Source organism: Phaethon aethereus, assembly GCF_964289735.1.
Source record: "Phaethon aethereus genome assembly, chromosome: 4".
NCBI lineage: Eukaryota > Metazoa > Chordata > Aves > Phaethontiformes > Phaethontidae > Phaethon > Phaethon aethereus.
Window position 1 is genome coordinate 19,505,004 of NC_138578.1, and position 20,342 is coordinate 19,525,345.

General features: G+C 39.0%; 1 protein-coding gene across 1 annotated transcript in view; it reads right to left on the minus strand.

Moving 5' to 3' along the window:
- PTPN13 (protein tyrosine phosphatase non-receptor type 13) overlaps nucleotides 1-20,137 on the minus strand; it is a gene marked incomplete at its 5' end in the record, with an annotated part of 102,225 nt that extends 82,088 nt beyond the window's left edge. Inside the window, 4 exons of the mRNA XM_081999543.1 lie at nucleotides 302-487; nucleotides 2,930-2,995; nucleotides 10,181-10,350; nucleotides 20,023-20,137. Coding sequence (XP_081855669.1) covers nucleotides 302-487; nucleotides 2,930-2,995; nucleotides 10,181-10,350; nucleotides 20,023-20,137 — 537 coding nt within the window. The remainder of the gene's footprint in view (nucleotides 1-301; nucleotides 488-2,929; nucleotides 2,996-10,180; nucleotides 10,351-20,022) is intronic.
- Nucleotides 20,138-20,342: the final 205 nt, after the last annotated feature.

The window sequence follows — 20,342 nt, forward strand, 5'->3', positions numbered from 1 at the left end:
GCCCCAGAGTTCATCTTTTTTGTTCTCCTGTTTTTCCCTACTTTTCTTTCAATGAAGACAAACAGCTCACAAAATTATCTTCCTCAGAAACAGCAGTTGTGAATGCATATTCCAGGAGGAGTTGTCAAATGCACAAACTGGTACAAGGAGAGAAGCAATGCTCTCCTTTCATCACTCCCCCTTGTCAAAATTGCAACATAGTAGAACAAGAGGAAAAATGACTGCAGAGTGATTCTGAATTATCACCTTTGCTCTCTTCCTGCACAACTCTATTATTCCTCAAATGTTGACACAGACTTACCCCAGACAGGCTTCCCAGAACCAGTCTGACCAACTGCTTCACATATGAAAAAGAAGGGGCACAGTTACTATTCCTTATGTGGGCACTGCAAGCATCCAGAACAGTCCGTACAGATACACGTGCATAAATGACATCTTCGCACATGCCAAGGAGTATGCTGTTGAGATGATCTCCGAGTTTGATAGGCTAGTGGCAAACAAAAACAAGAGGAATAGGAGAATCAGTTTTAATGACGACTTGTGGTACACACAGAAACAAAAGGCATTCAACACAGTAAAATTCACCACACTTATTGCCTACATTATCTGAGTGCCAATTTGAAAGTCACCACCTAGGTGGTGAAAAAAAATAGTGGTTGTAGATCAGGGCACAGGCATTCAGCATCTAGATTCGATTCCTATTCTACAACAATCTGGTTCAAACAAGCATCCTGATCTGTAAGGTCAGGACACCAATGCTTTCCTGTCTCAAGGGCCTAATGACTAGTGAAATGCTTCAGAGGAAATTTTCTTTGTTAATTTTGAACATTCTGCCAGTCACAAGCATAAAATTCAATCTTCATTACAATCATTTTGTAACCCTCTGTCTGCTACACTCATTTTCTACAGTTCCTCACCTCACCAATATTTTGCAGCAGCTGTCTTAGCACTTCCAAGGTCCAATCGGACATCAACCAATATCAAGAAAAAAGTAAGGAAAAAAACAGCAAAGCTACTAGTTAAGGAAGCAGAGCATCATAGCTGCAGGACAACACCCATATGGTTAAGAACAATCTAGGTTTAATTCTCCACTACCCATTCAGTTAATCCAGCACGCTGTATGCGGAATATCACTCCTCAGGGTATGCTATAGTCAGCGATAACACTTGTTCTCAGATGCTGAAGGCACCTGGGACTTGAGCTTTCTGATCCACAACTCTCCCAAAGTGGGTGGTTACCCACAAAGTACAAGCATTGTTATGCTTTTTGCATCACAGAGCACTTCAAACCATCACAATTTTCCAATCTTCCCTGCCTTAGTACTCTTAAACTGTACCATAAAAAAAAAGTATTCAGGACCACCCTGATTTAATTAACATAGGCTTTTCCCATCTAACTGTTTAGCACTTCTAACTAATCATAAAAATCACTCTTGTATTCAGCCACTCCCAGCAGAGAAGCAGCTCATCAACCAACATAGGCAGGCAAATGCGGGGGCGGGGGGGGGGGGGGGATCTGCACATGCAAATTAACACTTAAAAGTAATGCCATACACAGACTGTCCTTTTGCCTCCACTAACTAACAGGGCAGACACACCACATGAGAACATTCCAAAGGTTAATTCTAGACTTCTGCTCCCGTGTTCTTTCCAGGTATACCTCACCACACTGTCTTTAGAAAAATACTGTTACATCAAAAGGTAGAGCCCTCCTTCCCACTTCAACACGGCAAAACTATTGCTACAGTCTAATACCAAAGGAAGAAACAAAGAAAAAGGGGACTAAAATAAAGGGACTACTTTATGCTCAACACCTACCTCTACCTACCTTAAGTAACTCTCCCCCTACTGCTGAATACTGTTCCTTTCATCTCCTACAAGACAGGAGAGCAAAGGGGATAGCTGTTTAAGAAAATACTGGGGCTTTTGGGACAGGCACAGTAGGCATTACAAATAAGTATCCCTAAAAAAAGTCATAGCTTCAAACATTCAGGCAGCTACTTCAAATCAGTACAACTGAGAACCCAGCTACCACTCTATTAAGAAAATATTAGGAGCTGAACACTTAAATTGCAAAAGAGCCTTTCAAAATTTTCTTAGACATAACACCAACTGGGAGGACTGAACCAAAATATGAAACAGAAATAGCTTATCTCCTGGAACTGCACAATGCTCTGCCAAATCCTGCAACTGCAAGTACATAATTAAATGTTTTTTTGGGTGCATTTCATCTTATTTTCACTCTTTTTGATATCGACTTCTGAAGGTTTAATTGGGGGTGGGGAAGGAGCACCCAGGAAGATGATGAATCACATCATCAGTCAGTTTTGAAAAGACAGTCTAGGAGTTCTGCTGGGTGTGTGAAATAACCCCATTAAGCAATAACACTCACCTCTAAGCAGTCTGCAACTGGGTCGGCATTGACTGACAAGTCAATAGCAATAGTCTACTCCCTCCTCCAAACAATTCAAACCCTTCCTTGACCATTGTGTAATGCAAGTATCTGCATGTGCCAAGTCCAGACTCACAGAAGTTATGGCAGCATAGAGAACAAGTTGCTTTATTATGATTAAAGCAACAACGTTATTTAAATATTTGTTTTTATATAAGCTTAAATCAAAACAAATAATTTTCTCCTTTGTCAGCAGCTTAAACTGTTGTCTTTCAGCCTCTGACACTACAGGATAGACTAGCCCAGATATCTCTTCAGGGAAACTAAAAGAAATGTAGTATCAGCACCTTCTTTCTGCAAGACAATACCATCACCACCACCCTCACAGACTCCACAGGAAAAAGCTCCAAGTACAGGAAAGAAATCTTACTCTTCAGTGTCTCATTATGATAACCCTGCCATGTTAACTCAAATGAAGATTCAGTCAAACGATCAAGTCTGAAGTTGCAGTATTAAACAAGACCAAATATAAACTTACCTGACTTTGAGGAACTTCATGGTCAGCTCCCCAAAAAAGTGCCATACCAAGAGAATAAATATGGACCTGTCATAAGACACATGACATTTATCAACTCACTGAACAGGACTGGAAATGCAAAGCAGAACTTTAAAGTAGAGCAACTAACTTAACATCATTTTGCCTATATATATTCCTGGTATTTAAGCTCAGTTGTCTTTCAAATTGTTCTTCTTTGCTATGAGGGTCAGAGATGCAGTATGTTTCATAACAGTAGGATTTGCTTCTAACCAGTGCCTCTGTCTTCCTCTCACATCAAAGCCAGAAGCACATGTAATCTATACAATCAATCTGGTGTGGGGTTACAGGCTGCATGGTTGTGACCAAGGATCCTTAAAACTTCAGTCTGAAGGTAAGGCAGACCTTAGCAGGACTGAAACAGTGGGCTACTACTGTCAAGAGATCCCTAAGATTGGGATCAAAGGAAAGAAAGGAATGAACGTCACAGTATCAATGTATAAAGCAGTCACCTTAATCTAGTATTGATATTTTAAGATACAAATACATTAATCATTACACATATAATGGTGAATATCAACGTTAATGATATTGACATATCTTTAATATATTAAGCCCATCAGGACAGGGAATAACACCTTTAAATACTGCAAAATTAAGAACACAAACACCTACTGCCCCCGTAGGTGACTGACAACAAAACAGGTTAGTAAGTGGGGGGAAAAAAGCCATTTTTCTGGACTGCGTAGCTAACATGCTCTAGTGATGGCTCTTTCTACCAAGTTATTGATAATAGCAATTCACTTAAGTTAGCCTCTTCACTAACTAAAAGCAAAACATTTTAAGTCCTAGGTATATACATTGACAAGATCTGTCCAGACTCAGGTACTTCATATACAGATTTTAAAAACTTAGGTGTAAACTGAGTGTACAAAGGTAATGGATGAAATCAACAGAATGTATGAAATAATAAAATTAGTTTTATTCTTCCAATACTAAATACATAGAGTTGTTAAAAATCACTCAGCTAGAACTAGCTTAAGGTTGTACAAGAGAAGAGTTTCTTAGCCTACTCAAGACAACAAAATATATTCTCAAAGATATTCTCAAAGATTGAGAAAAAGGATGACACATAAATATTTTTCTTTTTAGACCAGATTGCTTGAAAGACATTATATCATACTGCCCTGGGCCAGGAATTAACCCCAAAACACAAGCATGATGTATTTTTAGACTTCTACTATAAAACAGAAAGAATTTTCCTTTTTATGTATTCAGAAGAGCAATACACAGCTTTGTGATAGGGTAAGGAAGTAATTACTAAATACACTTAGAAGCAACATGTTATTGAAATTATTCTCATAAACTCAACATGCTTTATTCATATAAAATGGAATTCAACGCACTCGGAGAAGCACTCCAATCCTAAACTGCCACTGAAATCTTGTGGGACGGTCTCTGTCTAGCACAGCGTATGAGTCAGCACAGGACAGAAAGGTTTCCATCAGTGTAAGGCAACGATATGCCAGACACTGCTGACGCATAGTTTCTCACTGGTACAGTTCAGTCCAGCTGACTGACAAACACTAAAGACAGAGGAACAGGGTCAGCTGGTGTGCATTCAGACACTGATTGTGGAAGAAGGATATTCAAGTAGAGAAAAACAGGGAAACAATGTTTTTCTTTGTGATAAAGCTGGAGCAGAACCACAGAGAATTTCTTCACAGTCATGGTCAGAAGTAAAAATAAGGAGGCAAATTTTGTTGCCAGTGACACGTTCTGGTAGGACTGCAGCAGTGTTGTATATAGGTGCAGATGAAACACAGCTTTACGCTAGATGCAAATATGTAGCCAGCACTGCATACCTAACAAGGGCTCTCCAATCAGCCTCCTCTGCCAGAACAAAAGCACTGGCCAAAGTAAGTGTCTCTGTTCCATGCAAAGACCAGAATAGAACAGAAGTCACAGACAAGCATCAAGGGTTCTCAGTTAATACCACTGGCCCATTCAGCCAGAAACATTGCCTTTCAAATACTGAGAAAATTTTCTCAGTATCTGGTTTACTACCCATTAGCCTTGCAACTGAAATACAAGAAAGTCTTCCTTACATATCCAGATATACACAGATATACAGAACGAGATTAATATACTTTCAGGGCACTTTTAAAAACAAAAAACAAGCAGCAACCAGCCACAAAAACAAACAATTCAAACAAAAAAAGGCCCCCCAACTCCTTTCGTCCCCCAAAAATGCAAGAACAGCACAAAAAAACCCCATTTACAGAGTCATAGAATAGTTCAGGTTGGAAGGGACCTTTAAAGGTTAGAGCCCCATCCAACCTGATCTCGAATGTTTCCAGGGATGGGACATCTACCACGTTTCTGGCCAACCTGGGCCAGGGTTTCACTACCCTCAATGTGAAAAATTTCTTCACTATATCTAGCCTGAATCTGCCCTCTTTTAGTTCAAAACCGTTATCCCTTGCCCTGTTGCTACAGGCCCTGCTAAAAAGTCCTCCAGCCTGTGAACAATCACAACTCTCTCAGCCTGTCCTCACAAGAGAGGTGTTCCATCCCTCTGATCATTTTTGTGGCCCTCCTCTGGACCCGCTCCAACAGGTCCATGTCTTTCCTGTGCTGAGGGCTGCAGGGCTGGACGCAGGACTCCAGGTTGGGTCTCACCAGAGCAGAGTGGAGGGGCAGAATACCCTCCCTCCACCTGCTGGCTACACTGCTTTGGATGCAGCCCAGGATACAGTTGGCCTTCTGGGCCATGAGCACACATTGCCAGCTCGTGTCCAGCTCTTCATCCACCAGTACCCCCAAGTCCTTCTTGGCAGGGCCAGTCTCAATCCCTTCATCCTCCAGCCTGTACTGATACCGGGGATTGCCTTGACCCAGGTGCAGGACCCTGCACTTGGCCTTGTTGAACCTCATGAAGTTCACATGGGCCCATTCCTCAAGTTTGTCCAGGTCCCTCTGGATGGCACCCTGAACCTCAGGCATGTCAACTGCACCACTCGTCTTTGTGTCATCTGCAAACTTGCTGAGGGTGCACTCTACCCCACTGTCCATGTCGTTGACAAAGATGATAAATAGTACTGGTCCCAACACGTACCCCTGAGGGACACCACTGCAACAACATTATTATTATTTATTTGACAATATTATTTCCATCTGGACATTGAGCCATTGACCACTACTCTCTGGATGCGACAATGGTCAGGCAGGACTTGCTCTTGGTGAAGCCATGCTGGCTGTCTCGAATCACCTCCCTGTCCTCCATGTGCCTTAGCATAGCTTCTAGGAGGATTTGTTCCATGGTCATCCCAGGCACAGTGGTGAGGCTGACAGGTCGGTAGCTCCCAGGGTCCTCCTTGCTACCCTTTTTAAAAATGGGTGCGTTATAAAAATTGTTAATTCTAATCAGAGTCATGGCCCTAAGTCTGTCAAGTGTTCAAGAAACACTTGAACAATGCTTTTAGCAATATGGTTCAATTTCTGGGGTGCCCTCTGCGGAGTCTGGAGTTGGACAATATGATCCTCACTGGTCCCTTTCAACTCAGGATATCCTATCATTCTGTGATTCTAAGCTTCGACATAACAGAAGATATTTCCAAAACAGAAGTGCACCATCCTCAACAAAAATATTATTGTACGACCATGCAATCAGACCTCTAAACTAAAACATGCTACCCTACTAATCTACCTAAAAACAGCTTTCAAAATAAAAGCTAGGGGGGAAAAAGGGGGGGGGGGAACCGGGGGGGAGGAATTACCACAGTCAGCATGTACAAAGCAAGTTCTACAACATGAAGTCAATACATCAAGACAAAAAAAAAAAAAAAAAAGAAAGCCCACAAGTCTGTTTACAAGATCATCCCTACTTGACTTTGTGAAGCATGACGTCAAGTTCCTCACATAAGAGAATTCCATCATGAAAATCAGGCAAAAACCATCTATTGAAAAATTGTGTTGTAAAAACCCAAGAATTTTGCTAATCAAATAATAAGTAGCTCATGCTTTTGTACAATACTACCTAATAAGCATTCATATTCAAAATACCCTTCTGTCTCTCCAGATGAAGTAACCTTTGATTTAGAGGCACATAACATGCAAGCATTTATTTTCTAGTTAATTTTTGTGTTATGATACTTCTAATATTTTCCACAACATACAAATCAACATCAAATTAATTTCCAAATTAATCTTTCAGTATTATTTTTAACACTTGGCTTACTCTATTTCTAATCAGCTTTCAGTTGCCTCAGACTTCTTTTGTATTCAGACTGATTAGGTGTCTTGGAATCAAAACGGTATTCATTGACTATCATTTTTTCTAATATTTACCCTTGAATACACTGTTACTTTGTCTTGGCAAGTAAAGTTGTAACTCAAGAGACAAATGCAACCCTATCACTGTCTGTTACAAGGCCTTAAGAAACAAGACGTTTTTCTGCCTTCAGCAGCTTTCAGATATGGTCTGATTTCAGAAGAACAATGAAAAATGAAAATGTCAAAGTTTTCCAGTAAATGAATTCAGTGAACTACAGCAAGCTGTGACAGAACAAAAAAAAAAAACATTAAAAGTTACTGCAGTCACCATGTACAAAGCAAGATCTAAGAAACATGAAGTCAGTATATCAAGACAAATAACCAGTGTACCATCCAACACACAGTTTAATACAACCGTAAAGGGAAACAGTCAAAAGAAGGATGCAGATATAAGCTACTTATCAGCCCTACTAAACCTCAACTAATAAAGGCATAATAGGACAAAAGTTCTTGTACAAAGCTATTTTTCACGTAGCTTTCTCCTTCCACATACAGTAAGCAAATAAACCCAAGAGGACTGATACGTTTGAAGCATTTTGTACAAATGTACTATACTGTGTAGTTCCCAACCAGGGGATTATAGACCAGTATTAAAGACACTCCAGTCTTTTTATTTTTTTCCTGATGCATTATCAAATATTATTTTTACATATACTGGTATATACTACTGCCATCATGAAAAGACTTCAATTCTTTGCACACAATGGTATATTTCTAAGAATTCAACTGGAGGGTCTCACATGAGCAAATGCAGGATGAGTAAGTCACAGATCCCATCTTCAGATTATGTCTGTCCTTCGCAGCACCCAGACGTGACTACCATACTGGGAGAACAGCTGTGTGATTTATCCACAAGGCTTTAAACTGAGAACAAGAATGGTAGCAGCAAGTTTTCTCCAAACGTTTTGGTACCATCCCAGGCTATCAGAACAATTAATTTTGCGCCCCCCCCCCCCCGCCCCGCCCCAGCGTGTGTAAAACACATGCAGAAATCAAGTGGAGTTCAAACACAAGACGAGTTAATGCATCTCAAGCCCAAAGCCTGAAGTTTCAATCCAATGCTAAAGCTGCATACCACAAGCTAAAGGGTTTTATTTAGTTTAGACATGACTGTCTGAGTAATTTGCTTATGTAAAGCCAAAGCTTGTCTATTTCCATATCTAATTGTTTCCCAATGAAAACAGCAACACAGTTGCTGCAGCCTAGATTCTCAGTTTTGTCATCATCTTCCAGCAAGCAAGGCTACACTGGTATAATGAAATAAATTCACACAGCCGTAATCAGAAAGGATTAATCAGCACTGCATATGTGAAGAATGCCAATATTCGGTCATTGCCTATTGATAGTGCTCTGTACTGGATTTACACGCCACAGCAGTCCCTCTGAGTTTTCCCTTCCTAAAGATTAGGATAAAGAAACATCATAGCATGGCTTTTAGTAGTAACAGTTCTCTATTTATTTCAAAAACAAAAAAGTAACATACTGAATTAATACCGGCACAGAACAAAGAATGCAATCAGCTCTGATGAAGGTCACAAACATGTCATATCACAATTTTTTCTGGCGTTTTTAAAGGCCTGTTTTGTACGTTAACTTCAGAGTTGGCACTAGTGGTAACATTAACTGTCTTCAAAAGTGTTGTCTCTCCTGAAAGAGGATAAACAATTCCAACAGTATGACTACAGAGCTTGGCAGCTGCATCTCACATAACTGATCCTGAATTTGCATTGATGTCAGTGTTATTTTTACTCCTCTATTAAAACTTTCAACCTAGGTTGCTAATTGCTTATAGTTTTGTCATAGATAAAATTATGTACATATTTTATGATACCATTAATTTTGACTATACTACCAGGCAAGAGGGATGTCTAAAGGGCTTGTGAGTAACTGAGGAAACGGTGATTTTTCAGTAGATATTCAGTGATACAGTCCTAGAGAAAACTGACTATATACAAAGTTTAGAAGAAAAAAAGCTGCAAACTCAAAATATTCAATGCAGAAAAACATGTTTTAATAGTCCTTGTGCACACAACAGCAATCAATGCTAATACCAGTTTCCTCTGGAGTAAAAGCATGTCGCTGTTCTTCCTGGAGGAAGACTGCCAAGTGTCATAATTGTTTCCAGATTACAACACTGGCTGCGGCTAGCTTCCTTCTCTAAGGATTATTGATGCAGAGAAGCCAAGGAGATGGAAATATAGCTCAGCTTCCTTCTTACTCCCACTTCTAAATATCTTTTAGAGATGGTTTTCTGGGGAAAGTGTTACCATTTGTAGCAAATCGTTGGTAAGAAGACAATTGAGAAGCTAGTCATTTTCACTGTGCATATCAATGACCTCGAGGAGCTCACAAATACAAACCTTACCTGCCTGAACATCTACCCTTGGGGAAGTGTTAAAAAAGCAAGGTGGAGAGGAACAATTTTGCTCACAACCGAGGAATACTTATGTTAATTAAACTGAACTTTTTCTTCTAAGTGTAGGAATATCCCATTTTTTTAAGCCCTGGACTGCTTGAGTAATTCCTTTGCTTACCTCTCAGATGCATTTTGCCAAAAAAATTTTAAAAAATTAAAATTGATGTCACTGAAATCTTTTAGAAAAAGAAGTGTTCCTTACTACTAGGTTTGATGGTCAATTATTATGTGCAGCCATTGCCCAAGTATGGCTGTCAGTAGCACACACATGACAGGGACCTGCACACAGACACTTCTTCATAAATGCATACAAACATAATCACTATTCCACTTTTATGGACAAAAACAGAGTACGAGGATCCCTCCTGCTCTCACAAAAGAAATCAACAATTACACATACAAATCAAGAACCACAGGAAGACAAAAAGGATAGTTTAAAGCTATTTTGCGAAGGGACGAACAGCAAAAGACAACAGCTGTCTGCCAAGGAAGAGGTACTGTACCTTTTCAATGTCTGACAGAGATGACAGAGACTGGTTCTGCAGAACCTCCGGTGCTGTGAATGCTTGCAGGTCTTGTTGGGATATATTTTCATCAGTAAATGATACACTGCCAGATGGAAGCAACAGAAGAGACCATGGAGAAATGATGAAACCCAGAGCAGTAGGATCAGCTGTATTTGAAAGGAAAAAAACAAACCTGAAATTAAAGCGACGTTGTTTGATGCCCTTGTTTGACGTTATTTTATTTGCTCAAAGACACATTTAAAATCAGCCTGCATATTATTAATGGAATAGATTCATGCTTACTTTTCCACCCGTGGTGCTTCATAAACACAACCACCACCTCAATTTTAATCACACTAAGGAGTAACACCTATCTTTTTTGACTATTCTTTGCTTCATACCAGCAATCCCAGGAAGAGCCTGCTAAAATACTCACAACTTCTCCTGTCCTCAGGTTATTTCATTTATGTTAGTTGACATAAAATGATCACATTTTGTAGCATACATTCTACAATAACAATGGAGTTAACTGCTATACTAATGTAGCACTGCTGCAGCAGCAATGATCTGAAGAGAGAAGACAAAGTTAATAGAGAGAGGAAATACTCCTTATTAGAACAGCCGATAGAACTGCACTAAACAGAATTTTTGGGGCACAGAAGTCCTTTTTAGTTTAAAGAAAAAAAATATTTCAAAAGTGAAAAAGAAAAGAGTAATTCCAGGCAGCAGTGGAAGTGGGCAAAGAATAAACCTGAAACCTTAGTAAGATCACCCATTCAAACCCTGTGAATAATACTTGAAAACAGGAAAAAAAAAGCACTGAAATTGGTGAACCAAAAGCGACAAAGAAAACTTCCTACACCATGAATATGAATATGAACTAGGTTTTTGAATTCTGATAATACTGCTGTCAAACTTCTGGCCACAGACCTACTGAAAAAAAAAAAGGGAGGGCGGGGGGGGGGGGGGAGGAAGAACAAGCCACATGCACAGGGGAAGGTGTCAAACCCCCAAAAATCTACCTTGAAAGTAGAAGTTAACCAAGGTAGGAAAGAGAGACCATTTCCTTGAGTCAAAATATTTTTTTTTCTACACCTCATACAGTAGATCAGCTCAGTTTCACTGAAGGAGGCATAAGCTTTTATTCTAAGTAAAAGTTAACTTATTTTTCTATAGCCAAAGAGGCAGTTACTATGTTTTCTGCTACATGCTATATCAAAGATCTGAGGAAACACACGTTTGAAGGACAAGTCTTCCCTTTCCCTATACATAGTAAGCAACAACAGCAGAATAATAATTTCCTCCTTCAGCTCCACCACTAACAATATTTTCCACTCTATCAGCTCAGGATGTTCCTACAGTGCTGGTTCCTAGCCTGTTCAACTATCTTGTAATCTAGAATATTTCTAATCTCCTAGGAAATGTATTAAATTACTGCTTACAGGTATCAGATGTAAAAGGATCTACCAAGTCAGTCCTTCAATTTCTTCAACTCCCCTTCCTCCAAAACAAGCTAAGAAATTGCTTTTAGATTTTCTACATTGTGATACCAAAGCAAAACTATATTAATAACTTGGTAGTACAGTTACTCAGAAAAACATTCCCAACTTTCAGATCCTGAAGCTCAGAAAGTTTCCACTCCTACCGACGAGATACCACTCAGCAGAGAACCCAATAATTAATTTTTCAGTCTAAGACTAACATACACATTTTAAGGTATGCCCAGAAAATCACTATGCAGAACTTTGCTTTAAAAAGGAAGAGAGACCATTGAGGGCAACAAACATTCTAGAAATGGAAATATCCTACAGAGTCTACTTCAAGTAGTTATTTCAAGTTGGTTAATCACCTGAGAACCAAAGGAGTTAGTCATAGTTTTTCTAATGGATTTTAAAATGCCAGTGTGTTTTGCTGAAAGCCAGTATAACAAGCTTAGGATTCAGAGTGCAGAATTGTTTTCCCCCTGCTCTGCTTTCTATGACATACAAGAGAGGATCAGTCTTCTTGCCTCAGGGGAGTGTATTTCATTGCACCGGCTTTCTCCCCTAGATCCAAAAGAAATAATTAATTGATGGATAGTGTCTCTGATCATGTAGGCTAAACCAATTTAAGCTCTCGCACAGAGAGCACAGAACAGCTCTCACTAAGCTCCCCATGGAAACCAGAGGTCTTTGTCACATATTGCCCCCCCCCCCCCCGCCAAATAATGCCCCAAAACACTCTGAAAAATACCAAATACAAAACCATACATGGTGATGTGTCTCACACATAATCATATTCACACAGAACACAAGATCGCAGAGGGGTTTCCTATCCTATTTCAGTACATAAAATTGCAAGCAACAAACAATATATGTTACTTGAACCTATCAATGTGAATATAAGCTAACCTAAAACAAAACATATGGCTCAACTAGCAAGCTGTACAAGTATCTTTCTGTTTCTAGACCTCCTCCAGTGTGACTTCAAATACTTCCAAATATTGAATTTATCAAGTTGTTATAAAAAAATGAAGTCCAACCAACAATCAAAGAATTGCATTTGCTGAGGTACTTGAACAACATTAATTACCAATCCTTACACTGCAATACACATTTTCCCTCTTCCCCAGAGCAATCCAATCAACCTGTAGCTACAAAAAGATTTAAGCCTGGAATCACTCTCTTTAATGGCCACAACAACATATCTGCTGGATACAGTAGTAAAAATAATCAATCATGTCCAAGATCATGGTTTCACTGCAGCAGGTAGCAAGACACTTGGCATGAAGCAAATGACATTACCCCTACAGATAACTTCTCTTAGCATGGCCAACTTCAAAACCGGACGTTAGAAATATCTCATATTGTGAAAAAGCCATCAATAGTAGCTGAATAAAACTCTCCCAGCAAGAACTTTAAACACCATGTATGGCAAAAGTAGTGGAAGTTTACTTTAATCAACTGAATTAAATGAAATTTTAATTAAGAATGAAAATAATATTATCTGTTCCTCCCAGCCCCAAGAGATGACCTTTTGCGCTATACCTCTAACCCCACTACCTCTGAAACAAAACAGAAAAACTGCTGTTCACTGTTGTGGCAGTAAATTCAGATGCTAAACAAAAGACATGTAAAGATGGAGAGACCCTTCCTATTTTACATACATAAGAAAATATTACATTATACAGCAAAGCATTTTTAGAAAGAAGATCTTAGTCAGCCATCAACTTCCAATAACAACCCTGCAGGTAACTCCTGGATTTTTCACTAGTTCTGTGTTGTATGCACCGATACAGTGTGTATACACTGATACAAAAAAACAAACAAACAAACAAAGAAAACCCCCACATTTGAAAATATTATAAGATTTCTGCTTAAAAGCCCCAATTCAAGAACCTTAAGTAATGTTGAGGCTTTATACTTAATATTTCATATGACAAAAACTAAATATATATGAACTCTTCATTTGTTTCTGTAGCATGTTTCAGAATAGAGTTAATGAGATGGAAACACGATTTAGTTTTAAGAACAATAAAAAAAACAAACCGCGTTTATCCTGAAGTCTTCCCAATATTAATCTGAACAAACTTTGGAGTATGCATTTGTCCCCTACAATAGCCGAATTTATTGATCCATGTAAAATATTTCTGTCCACACTCAACAGTCTTCATGATATGAAGCAATGCAAAATGAATGCAATTAATTGCAAATTTAGAAAAAGGGCTGATTTTGCCAAGCTCATTTTGTTGACATTTTCTTAGTTTCCTTTTCTAGTAGCTTTTAACTAATATAGCAGATCATACTGCCTACAACACAACTTTGGGAATCTAATCTTCCGCTAAAAAGGATGAAAATAAAATAACTCATTCTCAATTTCCTTCCTTAAAGATGCATGCATCGCAAACCAAAATAACTCTCTGAAAGCTGCTAACATGCAGATTTAACCTAAGAAAGGTATTTTTAATTAACTCTACTCTTACCCTTTCATATGTTTGTACCATGGGGGAAAAAAAGTAAGAAAGATGCAGTGCATCAAGTAGCCAGGGACTATAGGAAAAAAACCCAGAAACTCGTTTCCAGTCATAATAGTACTAATGTCATCCTCTGTTTAGGCTTTCAGAAGAATTTACAAGTGCAGTAAGGGAAACATACTCCCCAAAATACAAGGGAAAAAGGAAAAAAAAGAGATTCAAACCCCTCTTTCTAAAAGCACTGGAATTAAGGGTATGGCTCCTGGTCAATTTTCTATCCAGTAGGCTTTCAACTGCACTAGAGCTGCCAGCCTTCTGAGTTAACTCCAGAACTATGCAACTTGGTAACAAAACACTTGTGAGAGCGCAGTTTATCAAGCAGTGCCAAGACAGAGAGAAATCCTGTGGTCTAAGCGAGAGAGTGAACTAGTTTCAAATGCAATAAAATCTGAAATAATCTACAGCTACATAGCGTCTGCCAACCAGTTCTTTTAAACCAGTCCTTTACAGGGTTTAACAGGATACAAAGTCGCCAAATATGAAAAATTTCAGGCAGAAATTTAAAATGGATCCATTATATAATATTCATGGCAGGTAATTTTGAATTCCCAAACTACATACACAATTCAAGCTCTTTCAGCTTGAAGTTAAAAAAACCGACCACCACACCAAAACCCACAGAAGCCTGATGTCTCTCCTCCTCAGCAACCAAAAGGTCAAATGTTACCAGAAGGAGGGGTGCGGGGGTGTCAGCATCATTCCTCAAGAGTTATTGGTAAAGGGGAAAAACAATTATTTAACACCTGCCAGCAAGTAGTGGCTGGAAAATGAGAACATGAGGATTCCCCCCCCCACTCCCTCCCTATTGCATTTTCCTCCTTGTCAACCAAAACAATCAATTTCCTGCTCCATCCCAAATAGGTCAATGACTACTTGGGACCCAACACCAATTTCTATCAACCCATTTCACACTTCACTTTCCTTCTTTTCATTATACTTATCCAAGCTAAGCAGATGCAATAGTATGACTCTTGACAAGATCTATAGGTCTTGAAAACCCACAATTGTCCTTCTTCACATCCACTTTCAGATGACATAACTTTTCTTTATATACTTATATACATTTCTTCATTTCCCATACACAAATTTGCAAGACAGTCTCTTTCTCTGCTCAACCTGCCTTTCTATTATCACACTTGTTTCCTTCCCTTTCTCTTCTCCCTCTCTTTAAACACTTCTTGAAACATAAGGTCCAACTATTTTCAGAATCCACAGTACACACTTTAGCATAGGAGTGGCCTACGTGATATATGAAGTCTTTCCCACTTGCAAGTTTTGATAAATCAAATTTTATAAGTTTTCCAGTCAAACCTACCAAATTAGAGGGACGTCTGGTTTATAATTCTCAGCAGCAGAGAGCACAGCATGCTCCTTACATCTATATGCTCACATTTGAGATACTTCACTTCAAAGACTTGTTCCTTTGACCTCATGGAGTACTGAGTACAAGATACAGCATGTCTGAAACAGCTGATACACCCTCTCAACAACAAAATAGTTATTGCAGATAATTAAACAGATGTAAGAGAAGGGCAGGTCTGGTATCGGCCTTTTCAAATCTTCAGATTAATCTCAACATCACTAGTACAACTGATGTCAGGTCTGCAACCGAGTACTAGGTTGTCTTTCTCCTCCATTTAACAGCTTATAATATGCTGACAAGACAGCTACCAGAGTTGATCTTCTAAATCAGTGATTAGCAACCGGGCATTTCAATTTAATCTTTCATTGCTTATAATGATTGAAATCAATTTGTAAAGTGTTTTTAAAGAGTTCAACACCTGTTAGAATTGTAAATACAAATAGGCATAAAAATATGCACATTTCTGTATCAGTCACTGAATTAGACATGGTATGATATGTGATTAACCATGTAAGACGTGCCTTTTCATTCTGTGCTTCCTTTATTCAGTGCTTTGATGAATAAAAAAGATGACTCACTAAAAGACATGCAGAACTTTTATAAATCAAGAAGTCATCAAATCTGTAACAGAAGCTTGTTTTGGGCATTTTTGCCTAATTTCCTGAAACTACTTTAAATAACAAATTAATTGAAGAACACATTCTCAGTTGGTGGAGTAATAGGCTAGGATGTTTGAAGTTGAGAATCCCTGCTACCAAAACTCTACCAGGATTACATAAATAAATAAATGGTTACTTGGGCTGGTAATTCCTCCAAGTGTACATGGTTGCTAGGCTGGCACAGGAGGTTGCCAACAGGTTGCAATTTAAGAGGTGACAATTTCCATGGCCTTTTTATCTCCCTCATTTCAAAACAGCTGGACCATAGACTGTTGAACAATATGCCTTGCCTGAATTTTTTGAAGAAACTTAATATAGAAAACACTCGTCAAAACTTAGATGTTGTTACAGAACAATGTGTTCAGGTACTTAGAGGCAGCTTAGAAGAAAAATGGGGATAAAGTTTTTAGCAGGGCTTTTTGCAACAGGACAAGATGCAATGGTTTTAAAATAAAAGAGGGCAGATTCAGACTAGATACAAGGAAGAAATTTTTCACAATGAGGGTGGTAAAACCCTGGCACAGGTTGCCCAGAAAGGTGGTGGATGCCCCATCCCTGGAAACATTCGAGGTCAAGTTGGACAGGGCTCTGAGCAACCTATCTAGTTGAAGATGTCCCTGCTCATTGTAGGGGGGTTGGACTTGATGACCTTTTAAAGGTCCCTTCCAACCAACACTATTCTGTGATTCCATGACTCCAGAGCTATGCAAGGAGGAAGAAAAGAGCATCTCTGAGACTGGTCAGTGCTGACCATGCTGTGAACTTGCAGAAGCTGAAAGCTTGCCTCATTGCCCTCTGTCCAGAAGCAATTGGTCAGTTCCAAAAAATTTTGGAAACTCATCCTCTACCATAGAATAGCTCTTCCAATGTTAAGTCTGAAATTTGACAACAGAAAACAGGATTTCTTTAGGATCCTCTGTTTGCTACAAGTCCTCCACAAATAAAGAACAAAATCAAGTCTGACAAGCCTACAGGAACCTCTGCATTCTCTGCTCCTGCATCTCTGCAATGCATCTTTACAAGCCAGTACAGCAACTGATATTCAAGATGACGAAAAAAGGTTTCTAGATTGTTTCCTTAGTGAAGCAAAATTTTCATTAAAGACTGGTTATCCTAATCTTGCTGGGAGGAATTAGATTGCCTTTGTCAACCTTAGCTACACAGTAAAGCTCTTTCATTTGGCTGTCTCTTGAAGTACATTTTACCACAGGGCTATATCCCAGGTTAATTAATAGCATGCAACTGAAAATAGTTTGCTGAACTAGCAGAAAAACAACTCAATAAAACAGCTTCATCTCCAAGAATAGTCAGATTCTTCTGGCACTGATTTTATCTGAATTTGTATTTTGGTCTTCAGTGATAGGAAGTAATACCAGAAGCTTCTGCCACCTTAGCCAGTCTTGACTGGCAAACATTCCTCTACCTTAAAAGCACATACCAGAAGTCCTGGGGCAGATTTCCATTTTGTGGTCTCATCTTTCAGTATTTGTCCCTCTGAAAGAGAGCTGACACTGTTCTTATTCTCAATGCTTGCATGCAGCTTTCATAGTAATTATGGTAACTCTTTTCTGCATTATTCTCAGGCCAAAAAAGGGTGAGCTCTTATTTTCAGTGGAGACTTCCTTCTTGAAAAGAATTTAGACCTACAATAATGTCTTAAGTGGTTTCACTTGTGCTACTCTGATCTTTCAGGTATATTTCAAGATAGAGTTCAATGTGTTAGTTCCTGTAAAGTGTACAAGAGTAAACCTCTAGTCATTCAAGATCTCTCTTTAGTCAATGTCTCACTTGGTCTCAACAACCTGATCTCTTAAAAAAAAAAAAAAATCATTCATCTGATTCTCTCTGAGAAAAAAAGAGAGAAATATAGAGGAGAGAAGATGCCAGGCTTCACTTTCTTGTAACACAAGAAGCAGAGGGGCAGAACAGTCAGTTAAATTGCAACAATAAACTCAGCATTCCTAATAGGGAACGCTTCTCACCACACATGGGCCGTGAGCTCACTGGTTAAGAGGAAAAGGGAAATTTGTATAAGATATAAAAACTACCCATAATTTGGATACCAAAAATATTTCTGACAAAATTTCACATTTACAATGGTAAGTCAAGCTCAATCAGAAATCAAACACCGTATGGCAGTTTCTGCCCACATTTGCCGCCTTTGGAGTCTTTCTTAAGTATCCAACAGAGACCACTATCAGAGGTTGTGCAATGTATGAGGCAGACATAGTGTCTGACTTGACAGAGTGTCTAAACCAAATCTTAGAAAAAAAAAAAACCCAAACACCAAAACAACTTAAATGTTGAAACTTGATGAAACTGTACGCCAAATGCATGAAAAAATACAACAGATTCTGCCCTCAATGATGAAGATGTGCCCCATACACAGTAACGTGGCAAAACAACGGCTATTTTCAAGGTGTGAGCTTTTGATTTTTCCTGAATAAAACTAAGCTTACATATTCATGCTTAGATATAAGGAGATGACCCCCATACATTTTATGAAATACTAAGATACATCATGGGAACATATATTCTATCTGAGGCCAGGCTAAAAATGTCAGCACAGGAAAGACCTGTTGCAGCAGGTCCAGTGGAGGGCCACAAAAATGATCAGAAGGATGGAACACCTCTCCTATGAAGAAAGGCTGAAAGAACTGGGGTTATTCAGCCTGGAGAAGAGAAGGCTCTAGGGAGACCTTACTTGCAGCCTTCCAATACTTAAACGGGGCTTATAAGAAAGATGGGGACAGACTTTTTAGCAGGGCCTATTGTGATAGGTAATGGTTTTAAACTAAAAAAGGGTAGATTTAGTCTAGATGTAAGGAAGAGATTTTTTCACACTGTGGGTGGTATAACACTGGAATGGGTTGCCTAGAGAGGTGGTAGATGTCCCATCCCTGGAACTACTCATGGTCAGGCTGGATGTGGCTTTGAGCAACCTGCTCTAGTTGAAGATGTCCCTGCTCACTGCAGGGACGTTCGACTAGATGACCTTTGCATGTCCCTTCCAACCCAAAGATTCTATGATTTTATGTCACCAAACTGCAATATTTGAGTTGAAGTTTTATTGCTATAAAAAGCAAAAATGGAGAGCAAGGGGCTTAAAGATTTGCAGATTTTAAAGAAAAGAAAGAAAAACATAAGGAAGATAAAGGGTTCCATACTTAGACCTAGTGCTAAAACATATAATTATTAGCAGTACTGCAGATGCAAGAGCATCTATAGAGCCTACTAAGTTGGTGGGACAGGGAAGAAGAGACACATCTACTCCTTTAAAGTATAACAAGCCACCACTTTCCTCTCAGTAGCTATATACATTTTGCTAATTGCATTCTGGGGAATGATATCTAGCTCTCTGGTTAAGTTTTCAGTGGCTTCACCTTTGCTTCACTTGAGACCAAATCTCTTCAGAGCAGAATGGTCACGACTGCATTTGCACTGTACCCCTTTCTATGACCCCTTCAGGACTGAAGTGCTCCAATGGTCTCAGACTTATTTATCATTTTTCTGTGTTTCTGTCTCATTTCAGTAAGTATAAAATAAAGCAAAGACTCTGCAGAAGCTTCCTACCAAAGTGAAGTTATCACCACATGAAACTCAATGTGCCACAGGTCCTGACAGAACATGAAGTGATGGCTGAAAACATCCTTTGGGCTGGGGTGCAGCTAGGCACTTTACCCAAAGATAACCTAGGAGCAAGTTATTATTTGGGTTTAGAACCTAGGAAGAACAAGGGATATGGCACACAAACATAATCAAGATGTTCCCAGTTGTGTATATATCAGTCTTTAAAAACGCTTACCTTTTCTGAATAGTTCTTGAAGGCTCTCTGCACTTTGATTCAAAATAGCCCATATTTCCTCTTCTTGCAGTGGCCCCCCCCGAACCTCCAGAGCCTCTGCCAGTGACACATGCATGTTACCTAGGAAATGAGACAGACTGATTTAAGAATACATAAGAGTTGTTTTCTCCTTGCATGTAGTACTCAAGTAGTAATAACCCATGTTAAACTCTAAGTCACAAAAATTCTCTGACATTAATAGAACCCGTAAAATATAAACACTACAAAACATTCACCATGATGATTAAGAACTTAGAGCACCTGCTATTATGAAGAAGAAA